The 18,019-nt window shown below is 45.7% G+C and overlaps 1 protein-coding gene across 1 annotated transcript; it reads right to left on the bottom strand.

Annotated features, from left to right (window-relative positions):
* Positions 1 to 10,332: 10,332 nt before the first annotated feature.
* LOC129387779 (uncharacterized) lies at positions 10,333 to 12,431 on the bottom strand. Its single transcript, XM_055077353.2, has 2 exons — positions 12,176 to 12,431; positions 10,333 to 11,060 (listed from the first exon to the last, which is right to left on the bottom strand). Exons 1-2 carry the CDS (start codon positions 12,298 to 12,300, stop codon positions 10,700 to 10,702), a joined length of 486 nt encoding a protein of 161 aa, XP_054933328.1. The 5' UTR covers positions 12,301 to 12,431; the 3' UTR covers positions 10,333 to 10,699.
* Between the last annotated feature and the right edge of the window lie 5,588 nt (positions 12,432 to 18,019).

Genomic DNA, 18,019 nt, shown 5'->3' with positions numbered 1-18,019 from the left:
TTATGACTGGCGAAAAAATTTTCGAGCCACCCCCACTTCGCCTGTCTGTCACATGGCGTCAGAAACACTGCGATAGCTCCCCATCTGATATGACGTGGAGACTGATTATGCATGAGTAGACCGAACAAAAGAAATATAATTATTTCTAATTCGACGACTTTTTGCCATTAGCTCTCTGCTATTGGTCAAAAGTTATCAGGCTGCGCCCACTTCGCCTGTCTGTCAGGCGACATCACAAAGCTGCGAAAACTCAACGTGTCAAAGTGGCGTGTACGTGTTAAAGATGCAGTAATATGCCGAACAGAAATGAATTTTTTTCTGGATAGCCGGAGACGGCCCCGTTACAAAAGGAACAGAAGACGGCTGCCCGCCAATCGCTCAGGCACTGGCTACTAGCACCTGCCGGAGAGCATGGATTTATTTGCGTGTAATAAATCTGTTTGCGTTGCAGCATAGTGTTATCGAGCACTTTCGGCTCGTTTACGAGATAACTCTGCCAACTCTTTGTTGATAGTCCGCCTTAGCGGCATCTTAAGCTCCCATTGCTCGCCGCCGCGATTTTCAACCAGCCACCGCAAGCTAATTAACCGGACCAATCGCAGACTCCGGCACCACCCTCTTCATCCGGCTATCTATTTTCACTGCGCTGGCTCGGCACCATCGAAAGTGTCCCCTTTAGCCTGCTCCTCGTTCCTTGTCAGCCAATTAGGTAAGAAAAATTGCTCAATGCAGGCGATGTTATTCGTTTTGGAACCAAACAAATGTGACCTTCTATAAACGAGGAGAGCTTTTGATTGGGCTGTTCAGACAACGTTGCGGGTCGCTGTCGGATGGTTACGTTGAAGGTTGCGTAAATTTGACGTCAGAAGATTGGAATAGGAATAGATTGGGTAAGTTTTACGCTATAAGGCCTCCGGATGGCGCAGCAAAACACGGACACAAGAGGAAACGCTTGTCTGCATCTCAGTTTTTTTTTGTGTCCGTGTTTTGCTGCGCTATTCAGATACCACTCCATGATGACCAATAAACAAGCCCCTATCGCCACCTTCGTCGATCCTTACTGTGCTTCTCCGAAAATCACTAAAGCTTCCAGTGTAAGAGCATAAACCTTCAATGGTGCCCAGACGAAACGAAGACCACACTCCAGTCACAATGTAAACATTATACTGTACTTACTCGCCTTCTTTTTCCAGTTCAGTCATGTTATGGTAAGAAAAAAACATGCATATCGTGCTTCGGGTAAGTTCACCTGCCAGCGTGCTCTGTGTGTCTTCATATGACTGAGTGCCGCTACAGACGACCACTTTATTGAAGCCTCTACCGTGTTTGACGGGATGGTCGAAACAGCGATAGATAATTATTTTTCGACGTTTACGCTGGCAGCCAATAATGAACTGGTGTATGTGCATTAAGCTGATGATTCAATTCTTTTTTATGGGAAGGCGCAATAAAACTGACTTTAGGCAAATGTTTAATTGCACTCTCGTTATGAAAGATTATAACAAAAGGCACGAAGCATCTTCCTGCCAATTCGACTTCATTTCATTGGAGCCTAAAGCACCTAAGAATCAAATTTTGTAAATTTGGCAGATACATCGAAAGTTCATAATGATTCGTGACGGAAGAGGTAAAGTGGACAATATATTTATTGTATGAGTGCTCGACATTCCGTTATTACAAACGCACGTGATGAAGGGTCACGCAACAGCAAAGATCTTGTGCTCTAACATCCATAATTTACTCTTATATAAGTGAAAATGTAGATCATATGGTGCCGGCGTGTTCGATTGTGAGAATGTCTCCACCCTTTTAACAGCAGGGGGCCCTAAGGTGTGTACTAGCGCAGATCCTATATTTTCTTAAGTTTCTTTCATAGTTCATTTCATTCCATCGTAACAATTGAAAACATGATAGTTATTATTATTTTGTTGACCTGGCAACGATCTATCGTTATGTCCCTCTGCCCATTTCGCAGAATTATGTTGGGGAGCCATAACTTTTGCAAGCTCATCGGGGCCACGCTACTAAGCAAGGAGCCTTTTGTGGTATCCTCAAAGTATATAGTTGTATTCTTACGTTTAATTGGAGAAAAGTTTCGCTCGAAATTCTTCGGAGGAGACACAGCAGCTCTACCTTCCTACAACTTTATATATAAAAAGCAGATCCTACCCATATATAACAAGGAGATTTTGCTTTGGACAACACTTATTCAGAATTTAATCCGTGACATTGGCTGGAACAGGATTTAGAGTAAAAGCGGCTTCTGCATCTGCTAGCATCGCACAATTACCGCTATTGTCGCAAACATTTGCGCTTGCTTGTGTTTGAAACGCGCCTCTAACGAACCTCCGCTTGAAATTCTTCAGAAGAAACATTGGTGCTCTGCTCTCCTGAAAAGTTGATTTTTGTTCATGTCGGCTACAGCACACTTTGGCTCGCCATGGCTAGGAACGTTCTCGCATTTCTGCTCACAAAACTTACTCGACACTTCGTTAATCTTTTTTTCCAGGCACATGACCGCGTCTCGAAGGGGTCCCTATCGGTTTCGCGCTGAATAACGAGCACATGGGATCCAATTCCGCATAGTTGACTCGTCCTTTCTAAAAAAAAAGAGCTCGTTTCAGTACCTGAAAGACACTGTGCTCTCATCTTTCCTGTTCTGACTTGAAAGCTTCGAGAGATGTCGCTAAATGATCACCGTTATACAGTAGCCGACGTACGCACCGTGCGACAGTCGTAATTCGCGAGGGCTGTCTCGCTTGTTCTCGTAGCAGAGCACTAGGCTCAAGTTGCTTTTGCACAAAATAATTGTATTACTACTAATGCGTGCAGAGATAAACGTCGTACTTCAGCTGAATTTGACTGCCTTGCTCAACTAGAGCCAACTAGAGCCAACTAGAGCCACAGCAGTCAAAGCGCACTCATGCAAACTGAAAAAAATTCCGAGTCATTTTTATCCGTGCCCCAGAGGACGAATGTTCGTGTCATATGAAGGAATGCAAACAGAGTTCGCCATTGTACCCATATGTATTCTGTCGTAAGATAGCGTTCTCGTCACTGGGTTTAGATTAGGCCTGTCAGGTCTAGCCAGAACACGAATAGAGTCGCCCCGACGAGAACTCCCATACAGTGATGCGCTCTACCAGCCACGTAAAAAAAACGTGCCGTTCTTTCTACTGGACTTCTCCCGGCAGCAACGGCTGCCAACTATTTTCTGTTACATATACAGGCGTCCGTAATTTCATTCGCCAGCGCTACGATGACGCGCAGTTTTATTTACGCGAACATTTCGTAAAAAGTGCAGACGCCTGTTCTTTGTTTTAATTTCACAGCCCCACAAAAACAGGCCGTCACATATACAGGAATTTAGCGTAAAAAATATCGAAGGTGGTAATTTTATTCAATGGCACCGCTGTTACAGCCCATGACATTTATAGCAATTGCCCGTAAAAAATACTGGCTTGGGTAATTTCTTTGCATGGCACTACGATGCTCTCATATTTAGTATTTCTGCTGTAAATTCTTGAACTGTGCTTTGCGATGAGAACGGACCTGCTACGTTTATTATTCATCATTAGTAGAAGATCCTATTTACTAGAAAAGTGTCATTTATTACCCTTGTTCCACGTCATCTTGCTTTACTAGGTGCAAGTTACTTCGCATTTTGCTTGTTATACATGGCATCTCAATGAAGAACACTTGGAAACACTCGGAAAAAGCTGGCTGGCAATAAAACCAAAGCAACGACTGGTACCAACATGAAAGTACTTTAGCACTTATTTAAAGTAAATTCAGGTCCCTGTAGCTCAAGAAAGAAGAGGGGACGCAATCTAAGAAATAAACGAGGGAATTTGATAAAAAATATTGAGCCAGTGTAACTGTCTGGTATCCCACTGCAGTTCACCTATATATACCGATATCTCTGATTGAAAAAGGTGTCCGAGTATCCCTTCAGAACCATGTGTAATGTGTTTAGCAATAAACCGAAATGATGTCATACCAAAATGTTTCAGCTAATTGCTATTTCTTAGCTGTAAGTTTTCATTATTTGGAATTTACAATATTCACATGAAGAAAAGTGGACAGCAAGGTTTCTGTATGTGTACCCTTCATAGTAACTGCATTGAAAGCTTTAACAAGCGCCTGATCTTGAAACACAGACGGGTGACGTTTGCATTGACAGAAATGTTACTGACAAACTACTATGGTAAAAATGAGAAGGTAGAAAGCAACTCGGTTATTGCGCAAAATATGTTTACGGGAATAGCTGCAGAATAAAGACATTTGGGGCTACAGGTGCACGTTGGGCCTGTTGGTATATCATGAGGGAACCAAAAGGCGTAGTGCATCAGAACAGGACAAAAGAACACAGATGACACACACGTGCGCGTCGTCTGTGTTCTTCATTTGTCCTGTTTCTCATGCGCTACAGTTTCAATATTGGCAATACAGTTTCAATATTGGTAAAGTCTACGCAGGAAGATGCCAGGAGGCTTTCACTTGAGCTTAGAAGCAGAAAATTAACACAGAGGATAAATTCCAAGGCATGAAAATTTTTTGCGCAATGCGCTATAGATACGCAATACAATGCGCTATACAATGCGAATAACACCACAATTCATTTTAATTTTTACACTTGAAGAAAGATGCTTCAGTAGAAAGAAGATATACAAGCATGTCTATATTACCACAACTATATGGCCATTTCAGGCGAACTTCTGCCGTTGTCGTCGCCGGCGCCGTGATGTTCCGTATAAAGGCCAACGGCGATAACATCTTTGCCGTACGCTCTATGTGGAGTGAAAGCGTGCGAGGGTGAGCGGACAATGGCGGCTCCATCTCGCGTGCGCAAGGGAGGAAAGCGGGGAGGAAGCGTGACGTCTTCCGTGGCGCGCATGGCACCGAGGGGCGGAGAAGGCAAGGTGGCGTTCTACTTCGGCGGCTGCTACGTATGGCGTGGCCGCCCATAGCCGCGGGGGCCCTACTTCGAAAGCGATCTGCGATGTAGACAGAGTGCGCCGAGTGCTGATGGCTTCGTGCAGGCTGTGTTTTAGCCACTAAGTTCTCGTTAAAGCGAGAAGCAGCACGAAGGTAAGTTTTCTCGCTGCTACTGCGGCGCTTCCAAACTCCAGTATTTTGACAACGACCTTCCGACAACAACATGGGACTTGTTCCCCAGTAACTTCCTTAGGACCTTCACAAGCGTTGTCCGGGAAGAAAGGGCCGAAGTTCTATTGGATGCCCGAGTGCAGCTACTTTGCCATCTCTACACAAGAAATGAGCCATCTATTCCACCACGCCAACCCAGAAATACCCGAGGAGAAGAAAGTTCGCCTACATAATCACAGCAAACTATGCCGAAGTTCATTCATTAGGCGCCGAATACCTACGTGAGGCCATCAGAGCGGTCGTGCGAGAGGAACTTCAGAGGATGTTCCCGAGATCCTACCCTCAGGTTGCCTCGATCACTGACGAACCCAGTGGTCACTGGAACTTCCCGAAGCGCAGCCGGAATCGCCACAGGCTCAGCCTGAAGCGATGACCTACGCCGCCGTCGCCCACCGTCAAATTAACCCTCCACGACCGCGCCAGGGTGCTGTAGCTACGGAGTTCCGCCGCCGCCACCAGCTCGCCCACCCGTCAGCCAGTGCTCCCCGAGGCAGACGTATATTTGGCGCACCCCGGCCACCCCCCGATCTGCTATCACTGCGGAGAAGCTGGCCACATCTACCCCGATGGCCATACCGCGACTTAGGACTGCGAAGGTTCGCCATTACCACTCCGCGCACGCAGCAAGGTGAGCGCTCTCGCGATATAGCCGACTACTTCGCCGCCACTGAGTGGAGCCCTCGATGACCATCCCGTTCGCCGTCACTAGGCCGCTCTCTGTCGCCACAGCGCCGACCATACATTGGCCCAGCTCGGGGCCGGTCCGTCAGCCCGTATCCGGAAAACTAAAAGCAGCAACCGATGAAGTTGCGGTTGCTGTTCGTCGAAATGACGAAGATCCTCCGCCGCCAACGAAGACACTGAAGACACTATCTAGACGACATAACAACGACACGCCGCCATCCTGATGGAGCCTGCAAGCAAACAATGCACCGACCAAGGACCTGACGATGCGAGGTACAAGCCACACGTCAACGCGACGCAGCCGTGATCCGACGCCAAGACCTAACTGCAACGCAAAACAGAGCCACCAACCTCGATGTGTTGCTCCCCATGATTAAGCGGCAGAAGCTCAGAAGTCTGCTCTGACGATATAAAGACTGCTTCGACGTCATTGAGGATTCGACAAACACCAGTCGCAAAGCGTCGCATATTACCCGAAGAGTGCGCTTGACCACTCCGCCAGAGCCCTTACCGAATTTCGACGCGAGAACGTGAAGATATAAGACAAGTCGACAAAATGCTGTGCAATAACATCATTCAGCCGTAGAAAAGCCCGTGGTTATCCCTTGTTGTCTTGGTGAAGATAAAGGCCAGAACCCTACGTTTCTGCGTCGATTAATGTCGACTGAACAAGATCACTAAGAAGGACGTATACCCCCTGCGACGGAGACGACGGATAGGATCGGCTCTGCAACGCCAAATATTTCTCGTCGATGGATCTCAAGTCCGGCTACTGGCAAATAGAAGTCGGCGAAAGAGATCACGAAAAGACCGCCTTCATCATGCCAGACGGCCTCTATGAGTTCAAGGTCATGCCATTCGGACTGTGCTCGGCGCCTGCAACGTTCCGGCGCGTCATGGACACGGTGTTAGCAGGATCAAAGTGGCAGACTTGTCCTGTTTACTTGGAAGACGCCGTCGTCGCTGGTAATTTCAACGATCACCTTGCGCGGCTTGCGACAGTACTAGAGGCCATGAAGTCATCAAGGCTGGCACTGAAATCGGAAAAGTGCCGCTTCGCTTACGATGAGCTTCTGTTCCTGGGCCACGTCGTCGCCAAATCTGGAGTCCACCCCGACCTGCAGAAAACAGCTGCCATCGCAAAGTTCCAGCAGCCCATCGATAAGAAGGCATTGCGTAGATTCCTTGGCATGCGTGCCTACTAAAGGCGCTTTGTCAAGGACTTTTCACGCATCGCTGAGCCGCTGATACATCTAACTAATTGTGATGCCGAGTTCAACTGGCAAACGCCGCAGGCCCACCCATTTAAAGAACTCAAACGACGTATGCAGTCGCCACCGGTATTTGTGCACTTCGACGAGGACGCCGATACTGAAATGTACACTGGTGCCAGTAGCTTAGGTCACTACCACGTGACCATATTTTGCCCCAGTCATCTAAAACAGCATTCTACATAAGCCATCGGAGGCTACTTTCCCTAGGTAGAGGTAATAGGTCACACTAGGCTGCATTTATGGAGATAATACGATTCAACTCCACTATATGGTTCCTGATTGCTTTATTTCTGGTAGCTGTTGCATTCCCAATGTTAAAATAGCGTATACACCCGTCCAGGCCTCCCTAGAGAGCAACGAACTCGCCCACTCCAAAGCCTGAGAACTTATCGGCCAGGCGCCGGAGGACACGGAAGAGCTAACTAGACTGACATCATACGACGAAATCACTCAACACTATAGACTTAACTGACGAACACTCCCGCCCCGCGTCCACAGCTCACGAAGACTCAAGGCGACACTCGGAGTGTCGCAAACGAACACGTTCCCGCACCCAAGGAGGCTTCATCTCATGTTCACAATTCAGTATGACGAACAATGTAAATACTGCGAACAGATAGGAACCCTCCGGCACATTGTCATAGATTACAGACAAAATACAGACTTGCCTTCTCTACCCCCTACCCCCTCACCCCCAAGAGCTGTGGGAGACGCTGGTGTGCAGCGAGCTCCCGCCTCTCGGACCAGATCATGTTGGCTTAGAGGGCGCTCGCAGCCAAGACGGCGCACGGTTTCCCGTGAAGAGGGAACCACTCCTGCAAATCAAGCCATCCTTGCGCTCATCAAAGAGGATAGTTTGCCTCAGAGCGTAAGTACTGGTTTCTAGCCATAGGAACACCTTGAGTTGTGCCTTGAATGTTCAGTTTCATAGGACTGCCCTTCTTAGTAAAGCGCACCCTTCACTACGATAAATTTGCTGTAAATTTGATAACATTCCAGCTCATAGGCTCCCTTATGCATCTGCAGCTTTATTCAAGCCACTATTATTCAACCACTGTTACATAGTGAAAAGAATAAATATTATAATCTCCTGCAGCATTATTCATACTTCTGTAGCTTTTGTTTTCTTTATTTGCATTGTATGTCAGTTTTTTCGCCTCGACTACATCAACACCGCCATGACACAATTTTAAAAGGAAACCTCGATTACGGTTCTCTCTTAGCCCTTGGTGGCGGTATTCTTTAAATGTCCACCTTGTGGATATGCCCATTTCGTCTGCTGATGAAATGCTGATTGACTGAAGGCGCCTGTCTCCTTCTCTCACGTACCCCAGCCTAGCCAATCAGAACTTCAGCAGCAGACGAAATGAACAAGTCCACTAGATGGACACTAGAGAATACCCCTCCCTCCCCTATAATGTGACTGTATATGGCTCCCTACGGGAGCCATATACAGTCACTCTCACCTTTTTTAGTTGGCAAAGCCGTCAAACCATAAAGTTTTTCTATGAAACTCTATATTTCATGCGCCAGGTCCCATCGCCACTCTGGCTTCCGTCTCATGAAACAGCGTTTTCTCACCGGTCTTTCCTCAATAATGGCACGCCGGTGACCTCAGCCGATGCTCTAAACGACGCCGGTGTCCCATGTTTTCAGAGAAACGGCAAGGAAACCCTCTATCTTGACAAGCACCAGCGTCATGACGGTGCATTTAAAGGCTACATGAATCGGGCCTTCAGCTTCGCATTAGTGCTACGAGCTAAGTTTTTCTATTTGAAGAGCTTAACGTGGAACGACGAAAGCTGACGTCCGCACACTGCATTTGCGTTGAAGTCGCTTCGGAGGGCTGCATGTCGACGCGTGTTGCTCATTTCAGCGCGTAATGGATCATGATATATCGTCGCAGCTTTGCTGCCCACTATTTTCGCAAGTGTTTACAAACTAGACGTGTGTAGTGCACAGGCACTTTAGCGAATTTCAACAGCCTTCTCAAACTAAAAACTTCACACAGCGAAAGTCAGTGTTCCGCGTCATTCTCGCGTCCAAGAACATGCTTTTACAGAACCCTAGCATAAAATATTCTGCAGCGGGGAAGGTTAGAGTGTCGCACAGGTAACGGTACACATTTTCGCAGGAAAGTTTCCTAGTGGTAAATGGGTCCGATAGGAAGTAATGGTACGAGATGCTACGACCATTCTAAACGTTTACTCGCCATTAGCTTAAAACCCCATTGCAGGCCCCTCCCGTCACTTTAGTAACTCTGTGATTACCTTGAAAACTGGCCGCTTCTGAATGATTGTTCATTTCAGCACGCATCGCTAAGCGTTTCGCATGTTTCACAACATCAACATGTTTCACACTTCAGCAGCTTCCCCCGAAGTCGATAATAAAGGAGGGTTCACAGGTGTTCATAAGAACCGCCAATAGAAGTTTTCTTTTACACAGTAGAGACAGGAAGTAACCATTAAGGCAATAAAAACTAAGTACCGGTTATATATCTACTTTTGGTGCTTTGTTTACAACTTCGAAGACAAAGGAAAGGTTTTTTATGGTGAGAATGGCTTGCAAAGGAGAAATAGAAAATGCACCAATGCTTGATGAATGACAAAGGCATCAAAAATGTCCTCAATTTTGCGTAATTTGACCGGCTGAAGCGCACATGATGTTCAGGCAAGAAATGTTTGTACTATATGAAGAAAAATGCATCATAGATTACATACTGTCCTGATAAAAATATCCAAAACCGTAATTGGATATTACTCGACGGCACAGACATTATTCCTTCCAATTCTAAACGTAGGCACGTGCCTGAAAAACGTGCTTAATTAGAAACGACATTTTTCCCAACTAACGCAAAAGTAAAGGTGAAGACTGAAGCGCAGACTGCTACTTATGCACGAGAAGCTCTGTAAGACATGTAGGTACTCGTACACATCAGAAGTAAACATTGTTTATTCTTACAAAGTGCTGAAAACAAAACATCTGAAGGAGTAACCAACGGAGGAATACATAAAACCCTAAAATAAAGCACTAATATTTTTTCTCATGGCCATGGTGGCCGCGTTTCGACGGGGGTGAAATGCAGAAATATCCGTGCACTCCCATTTAGGTGCACGTTAAAGAATCCCAGATTGTCCAAATTATTCCGCGGCCCCCCACTGCGGCGCACCTCAGCATCAGATCGTGGTTTTGGCGCGTAAAATCCCATAATATGTTAAAGTAAAATTTTTTCTAATCCACAAATGTAGTTCATAACAAGAACCACCAGAATATATATTTCCCAAAAGGTATTGTAGAGAAGAAACCAGTCTCGTAAAGAAGAACAATGTTTGGCACATCGTGTTAAAGCACCGTAATCGATTGGTTTACACTTCGACGCAACACGATTTCTCAGAGCCCGCTTAACAATCGCATTTAAAGCATATTAAGTATGCTCGGATATCAACTGTCCTGAAGTCTTAGTCATCAATGAACCTTGGCTCTTGTATACTAGATGCAACGAGGCACTCCTCAATTAACTGAAATCCGCTGTTAAATGATGGGGCTAACGTGAAGTGCACACTCCTCCAGGACTAGGTGGCATGGTCTGTAGTCAGTGGGTTGTCACTGTGGCAGCTGACCATCGGATTCATGGCAGAGCCCTTTGCGCAGCTAAAGGCCTCGGTGAACTCGTAGAGGCCGACCAGAGGCACGAGACACCGGGCGCGAGCAGCCATTTGCTCGCTCTCCTGAGCAGCCCCGCACGAAAGCAGACAGAAGCGCCGCATCAGGGTTCGCTGGGCGGCCTTTCTTTGGCTGCTGTCTCCTATAAGCGCCCGCTGGTGGTGGACTGCCAGCAAGGACCCCAGCGCCAGCTGCACGGACAGGCTCCAGGCAAAGAGCGTCGACGCCGTCGTCTCGTCCCATTCGGCGGCCGTGTCGTTCACCATCTTGCTGCATTGTTGAGCAAGCATCCGATCTGTTATAACAATTTGTAAAGAGAGATCGTTCAAAGCGTACGTAGATCACATGGAACATGCTACCAGCATTCTGCCACCCGTATGCGTATAGTACGTGTACACATCAGAGAAAATATCTGGCTCTCCAGCCTACCTATCGCCATCATGAAACACCGTGGCTGTTGCTCTCAGCCGCGTACACGAGACTTGTTATTCGTGAGAGTTGCGAAACCGAAGCTTTCATCGCTTTCCTTCTGCTCTCTCATTTGCAGCACATAAGGTAAAATGCGCTACTCATGCGCCACACGTTTGAGGGTGCCACGGTGCGTGGTTGGCGGACCATCTTCATGACACGCGAATAATTATGTGGGAGGCTGAAAAGTTCTGAATCAGACATGTTTTCGAACTCTCTGTGACTTGGAAACTTGTTAGCAAGAGATATAACTTGTGAAGGTATATATCTAGATATATGTATGCATATATATATGTATTAATATATATATACAGTTCACTACTTGTTATTTTACACAATACTAAACACATTGTGTAACCCGCTCCATAGAATCTCCAACCACATGGTTCTTCGTGCCTTCCTGCTCCAGTAGCGCACTTATAGCTTGCTTCTGTCTACACTTGTCTTTAGGCGTATCCATGCCGACACTATTATTCCCCGCTCCATCGCCTAGCTTTCCCTCATAATTTTCCACATATCCCATTTCCTTCTCGCTACGTGTATGTGCGATGTCCTGCACAGAGCTTATATAATGCGCACATACAACATATAGAACATGATCGGACATTTTCTTGTATCTGCTAGCTACGTCAAATCATTGTGCTTTCAGAACCCCCCCCCCCCTCCCCCGAAAGAGAGTTAATGCCCCAAGCGCTCAGCACTCGCCCTCTAAACGTCCATGTGTTTGGCGTCACGGAACTGGCTTTATCCACAGTGGTGGTGCTATAGGGAAATGTATTCGTAATCCAACGACAGCCTCACGCGTATAGTAGCTAAAGAGAAAAGTCACTGCGTGACATTTTCATATTTATCTCATATAATGTGTCTCACCACGCCACTGGTTAAGTACCGGTAGTGCCATTCACACTGCTACGAACCTGTGTGCGTTGAAGATGCACATGGTTCCTTGCTTGAATTTGCTACGCGTGGCGTTGTTCCAAAAGCTGCCATTTTCCTCAGGAGTGCTCGCTAGCACCAGTGTCTTGGCCATTAGTGCGCCCATAGTTCCCAGGTTCAGTTCACTGCGCAGTCAAAAGGTTGGAAAGAATGGAATTTATTTCTATTTCCAGTTGCACAATACATCAAATTCTGCTGTTTAAAATAAATACTTCGAAAATATTGTTTTTCTTATTTCATTTTCTTCTGTGCTTGTCCTTGCGTCGAAAAGTGTAATTCTTTTTTTTCGTTCAGTTATTCACACAAGGACGTCAACACAGCACAAGAGGTAAGTGAAGTCTAATCATGTGTAGAGTCAGTCGACTGCCGTTGTTCCCGAAGTGCGTAGGCATTAATATTTCGCGATCTTTCTAATAGTGGATGCGCGTCGTAAGTACAGCTAAGGGAAATAGATGATCGATCTAAAGATAAATATCGCGGCTGATTAAAGCTTGCACTGATGACAACTGCACAGTCGAAGAAATAAATAAAAGCTTTGTTCCTGTTTAATACCTGAACAACAGAAGGGCTAAGTGTTTTCGGTCCCCATATTCGTATTTGTTTGCTATTTTCTTCTCGTAGACCACAAATATAAGTAGCCAAGCAAAGTGCACTTCGAACTAGAGGCGTGCGAATTGAAATTTTCCAGATCGAATCTAATACGAAACGGATAGTGCCAGTAGATAATTGAATGGATTCAAATTTTCTGCAATTTTCAAACAATTAACTTGCAATTTGACTATCAGTATAAAATTATACCCTCACAAACTAGCATACTCCATCGCTAGTGAGCTCTTGTGATTGTATTGCACATTCCATCACATTACAACATGTTGTTCTTGATGAGTTCATGGCCATACATTAAAAATATCGCTTTTTAGATGAAAAAAAATCAATACATGCGTGCGACGTAGAGACGCAGAGTGACATAAAAAAAGGAGGGCTAAGTGCTTTCGGTCCGCTATTAGTACTAGTCTGTTTGTTATTTACAGTATTACAATGGTTTACACTACATTTCTGAACTGAATTCAATTCTGGGGTTTGACGCGCCAAAACCACGATTTAATTATGAGGTACGCCGTACTGGGGGACTCTGGATTCATTTTGACCACGAGGAGACCTTTAACGTGCCCTCAAAGCACAGGCCACAGGCGTTTTTGCATTTCGCCCCCATCTAAATGCCGCCGCTGCACCCAGGATTTCATCCCGCGACCTCGTGATTAGCAGTGCGACACCATAGCCGCTAAGCCACCGCAACGGGTACATTATATTTCTCGGATACAATAAAGATCGGAAATAATAACCTCTATTGCACCCAACGTGAGCAATGCTAAGCCAAGGTAGTGAACTCACATGGGCGCGCGGGATGAATAGGTCATGTGGGCCGTGGTCAGCGCCGTGGGCACCAGCAATCCATGTAGCAGGTCACTATACAAAACGAAGCCTCTCAGGTACGCTTCGATGAGGTACTGATGCTTGTTATGCAAGGGCAGCTTTATGGAAACCAACTTGTGCGTAGCGGAAAGAGAAGAATATACCTCCGGATAGTTGTCAGGCCAGTCCTTGAGCGAAGTTTCGTAGTGAGCGATTGCGGCTTCGGCGATGTCTGTGGTCACACTCGGGAGCTGGACGAGTGCACTGGCGTCTAAGCCTTCGGCGATCTGTAGCCAGTTGCCGGCAGCCGACCATAGCGAAGGGCCTGAAAGAACGTACTGCCTCAAGATAGCATCATAGAGCTTCTGGATGGTCCTCCTGGTCTCATTGGACCAGCCGAATACGTGTGACGTGACTTGTTCGCAGAAGTGTCCCATGACAATACAAGTGACCTGGAGGCAGTTTCTTGTGACGACGACATTCTCGAAGAAGAAGTACTTCTTTTGAATGAAAAGAAAGAGCACGTCAGCGACAGCTTGAAGTGACAGGTACGCTTCCAGTAGCTCTTTCTTGGTGACCGCGCTAAGCAGGCTCAGAACGTCTCGGATTTTGTTGAAGTCAGTTACCAGTACCTTGACGGCTTCGGACAAGTTCAAGTATTCCTGAAACAATGACGACCAGACTGGTGGTGGTACAGCTAGTGCAAGATTAGAAAGGGTATTCAGATCGCGCAGCTCCGTTGTGGGCTTGTTGCCGTAGAAGGCTTTGTTTACAGAGTCGTCAATTTTTACGAGCTCCGAGACCGTACTGGCGGGAAGCGAGACAAATGACTTCACTATATCTTCGTTGAGGTAGACTCCAAATTGACGGCCCAGCTTCTCACGAAGGGATTTTCCTCTCGTTATACTCGGATACTTTTTGAGACCGTCAATAGCGAGGCTGACGCCAAAGATCACGTCAATGCCTTGGGTAATTGAAGTGCGCACGATTTCTTTGATCAAGTTTTCCGTGGTTAAGTATGCAGAGAAGCGCTGAACCAAGGCCTTGAGATGCTCAGCTACTTTCGGCGCGATGTTAGTGTCCCCTGAGGAGCTCAGGAATTGATGGCATGACCTGCAAGAAGGTCGAACGATTGTGTTAAAAGAAAGTTCTTAAATTTCGTTAAATATGAGGTAAATTTCATGAAACACAGTTCTCTTATTAGTTGCTGAAAGCGAAAAAGTGCGCATTTTACTTGTGTTGTTGCTCTATCAGTGAACTTGTTCTGTCAATTTAGTCCTCTATACAGAAATCAATATAGTATGTTTAATTTGCAAGCCTAGATGAAATAATATTATGAATATTTCAATGAATTGCAAACATGAATAGAGACAGCTGTTCAAGTTCGAGGAAACGACTACTCGAATTCCCTAGCAAACAAGGTGTATCCCATTGCTTCAAGTCCTGTGCGCAATTGTGCGCAAGAAGCCAACATTCTATTATGTGACGAAATGACGTTAGAAGATCTTACGTTCGCATGGTAAAATATGTTCCTGATTGAGGAAGCTTTCCAGAATATTTCCCGAAGAATACACAAAATAAAATTAGACTTTTCACTACGATTGGGCGTTCACGTAAACATCTGCGGAAAATTTGCATAATCTTGCGTAGTTGCACCTTGCTTAAAGGCTGAGACAAAGCATATATTTATCGCAATGTATTAAAATATGTTGCATACGCACTTCCATCATTGTACCAACATGTCGTGAATCAAAAGCGGGCCGCTATTCCTTCAAGTGAAAAAGATTCGTTAGGTTCGCTGTCATTCTTCAGGTGAACGCATTGCGGCGATCGTTGATCAAACGTTGGAGCAATATTCGAGCAAGAAATACCGTAAAGTAACAATGCAATAACACTGCGTGTTGTGCACAAGCGCCAAGACTACCTGTAAGCGCGAGCAAATAGTAGACCTCCGGGTTCACTTCCAAGCTCCAGAGTGCTGTCGAAGCGCAGGTTATTGTCGAGCCTGGAGTAGAAGTTCCTCACGGACATTTGCTCTAAGTCATCGTTGTCCCGCCAATGGTAGCAGACGTACCTGAGATGAGAAGTGAAGCCATTAGACTAATGAGACTTCCGCGGAATCGAAAAGCCAGTTGGTTTGACCGATATCACCTCACCAACTGAAAAACTACCAATTTCGCTATGCATTTTGAAGAAGGCGCAAACATTGAAAACCCTAGGCAGGAAAGAAATAATACTTAGTCTTTTATGGTTTCCAATTTTTCATAATGAATTATTTCAAACTGTTCCAAGCTGCAGTTTTGTTATTTTGTCTATAGATATTCAAGAAAAGCATTTATTTATAAGAAATAGGAAATACAGGAAGCTCTATCTGTAGCTGCTACATGTATGAGGGTGGTAGGTGATCCAAAATGATATTTGCCCATTCGAGCAGCTGCTATCATTGAGTTGAGTGGCAAATATTCAAAATAATGCTAGTGATAAAAACATTTCTTTTTCCGAGCAGCAAACGTAAAGCGTTTTGCCGGCGAGGAAAAAAGAAGTGACTCGTGCAGTGCCCGTCCTGTTCACGTCTTCCTCGTCAGTGGTTTTTCGTATTGCCCTTCCTATATGATGGAGATCGTGGGGTTGTAAACTGTGCTGATCACGAAGATTGTGTGCTCAATTGTGGACTGATCTCGGAGGCAGTGTAATTGGCCGTCGCGTTTGTCACGTGGGTTGGATGGTTTTTTTTTTTGTTGTTGTTGTTGTTACGTCTGGCTGATCTGCCGGGCAGACACGTACTTGCTCTGCTGCAAAACGCATTGCGTAAAATTAACATTTTTTAAGCAGTTATTTAGCCGCTTCACATATATTCCGAGATATATGCGCTGGATATATTTCTTATTTCCTTTTTTTTCATTTTCAAATGTATTTTTTTCTTTGGTTTTGCTTTGCACGCAGCCTCGCCTATGAAAGTCTTGGCATGGATCCGCCAAGAGGTCGCCGGCCCGGTCGAGGTAGTAGAAGGCACGCTGGCACTCGTCCGAGTCGCAGATCTGCATGCTGCCCGAGCTTCTCTCGTCCCCGGGATTGAGCAGCAGGAACAGCATGAAAGCCCCGACCACTAGTACGACCACCACCATGCACGTCGCGATTATGAGGCTATTCTTTTGGATCACCGCCGAGGTCAGCGATGCCGTGTACTCGCGGAAGCTGACGTTGCCGACTGCGCGTGACAGTGATAATTTGTACAATGCTGCTATAAGGACACGTCTCATATGCAGCGACGAGGTATCCGGTATGACAGCGTCACCAGCACGTCTTCGTAAGAAATTAGCACAAAACAACAAGTAGCAACAGTGGTAAAAATAGTGCGGATGAACAACTAGTGGCTCGCGCAATAATGATCGATAAAGAAGCAAGCGAACGCTCCCTTTTCGCTAATTGCTAAAGAAAACAGCCGGGGAATCAAAATGTGTAAATCAATGTTACGCGGCAAGCGGTTCTTTACGGTTTACGCGTGATTCCAACGAATATATGTGCTCTTTGCTTTACTTGTGTTTGTAGTCTCTTCAATACGAGGGGGATGAGCCAGTGCATTTTTGGTTGCTTAGAGGGTTGAGAGCCGTTACTGATGATGACAATTTTTGTTCCTAGACAGACACGAAAAATGCCGACCACCGAGAGGCTAACACCGTCACTGTAGAATAGCTCATTCGTAAAAATTGCCGCAATGCATGTGCTCGAGTGATTTAAGCTACCACAGATATAATTTTGCGGTAACACAACCGAAGCGAGCTAGTTGAATTGCGGCACTGTCCTGAGCTTTTTTTTTTTTTTTTGCAGCAGCACTGATTAAAATACTTCGCAAACTGTCCGTCAAAGATAGCAATACTTGCTGCATTGAGAATTTTTTTTCATTTGGCATTTTAGGGGTGGCAGGGAAAGTTGAGATGTCTAGCGTTATTGCGGAGAGGGTACGTTGAAATTATTTGTCTAAAACTATATGGTGCTAAAATATCAAGGCACATAAAAGAAGCTTCACCATGAAAGACCGTGCCTGTTTCGTTGTTTCTGTCGCCTGAAAATGCCGCGGAATTCGTGAAAATTTTGCTGCAGCTGCGGTGATCTTTACACCGTTTACCTAAGGCCTATAAACACGCATAGTGATTGACAACAAGAGTACTGCAGTAGTCTTGAAATGGTTTGTCTACCACAGTCCTATCTACATAATTAAGCCATGAAATTACTTGAAGCAGCACATTAAGAGGGTGCTAGTCTGATGTATTACCGTGCAATCATAAAAATGTAAATGTTACTTCTTTGTTAAACAGCCAATCAGCCAAATCGCACTCTCTTAATGATAGATACCCAGCCAGCCACAGGCACAGCCAGCCACAGGCACAGCCAGCCATAGCCAGCCATAGCCA

The sequence above is a fragment of the Dermacentor andersoni genome, chromosome 2 (genome assembly GCF_023375885.2).
Source record: "Dermacentor andersoni chromosome 2, qqDerAnde1_hic_scaffold, whole genome shotgun sequence".
NCBI lineage: Eukaryota > Metazoa > Arthropoda > Arachnida > Ixodida > Ixodidae > Dermacentor > Dermacentor andersoni.
This window is presented reverse-complemented; position numbering and strand designations above follow the sequence as displayed.

Coding starts and splice junctions, on each gene's coding strand:
- LOC129387779 (XM_055077353.2), bottom strand. CDS start 12,300: ATGGGCGCACTAATGGCCAAGACACTGGTGCTAGCGAGCACTCCTGAG. Junction 11,061..12,175: donor TGCATCTTCAACGCACACAG/GTTCGTAGCAGT, acceptor TCAACAATGCAG/CAAGATGGTGAACGACACGG.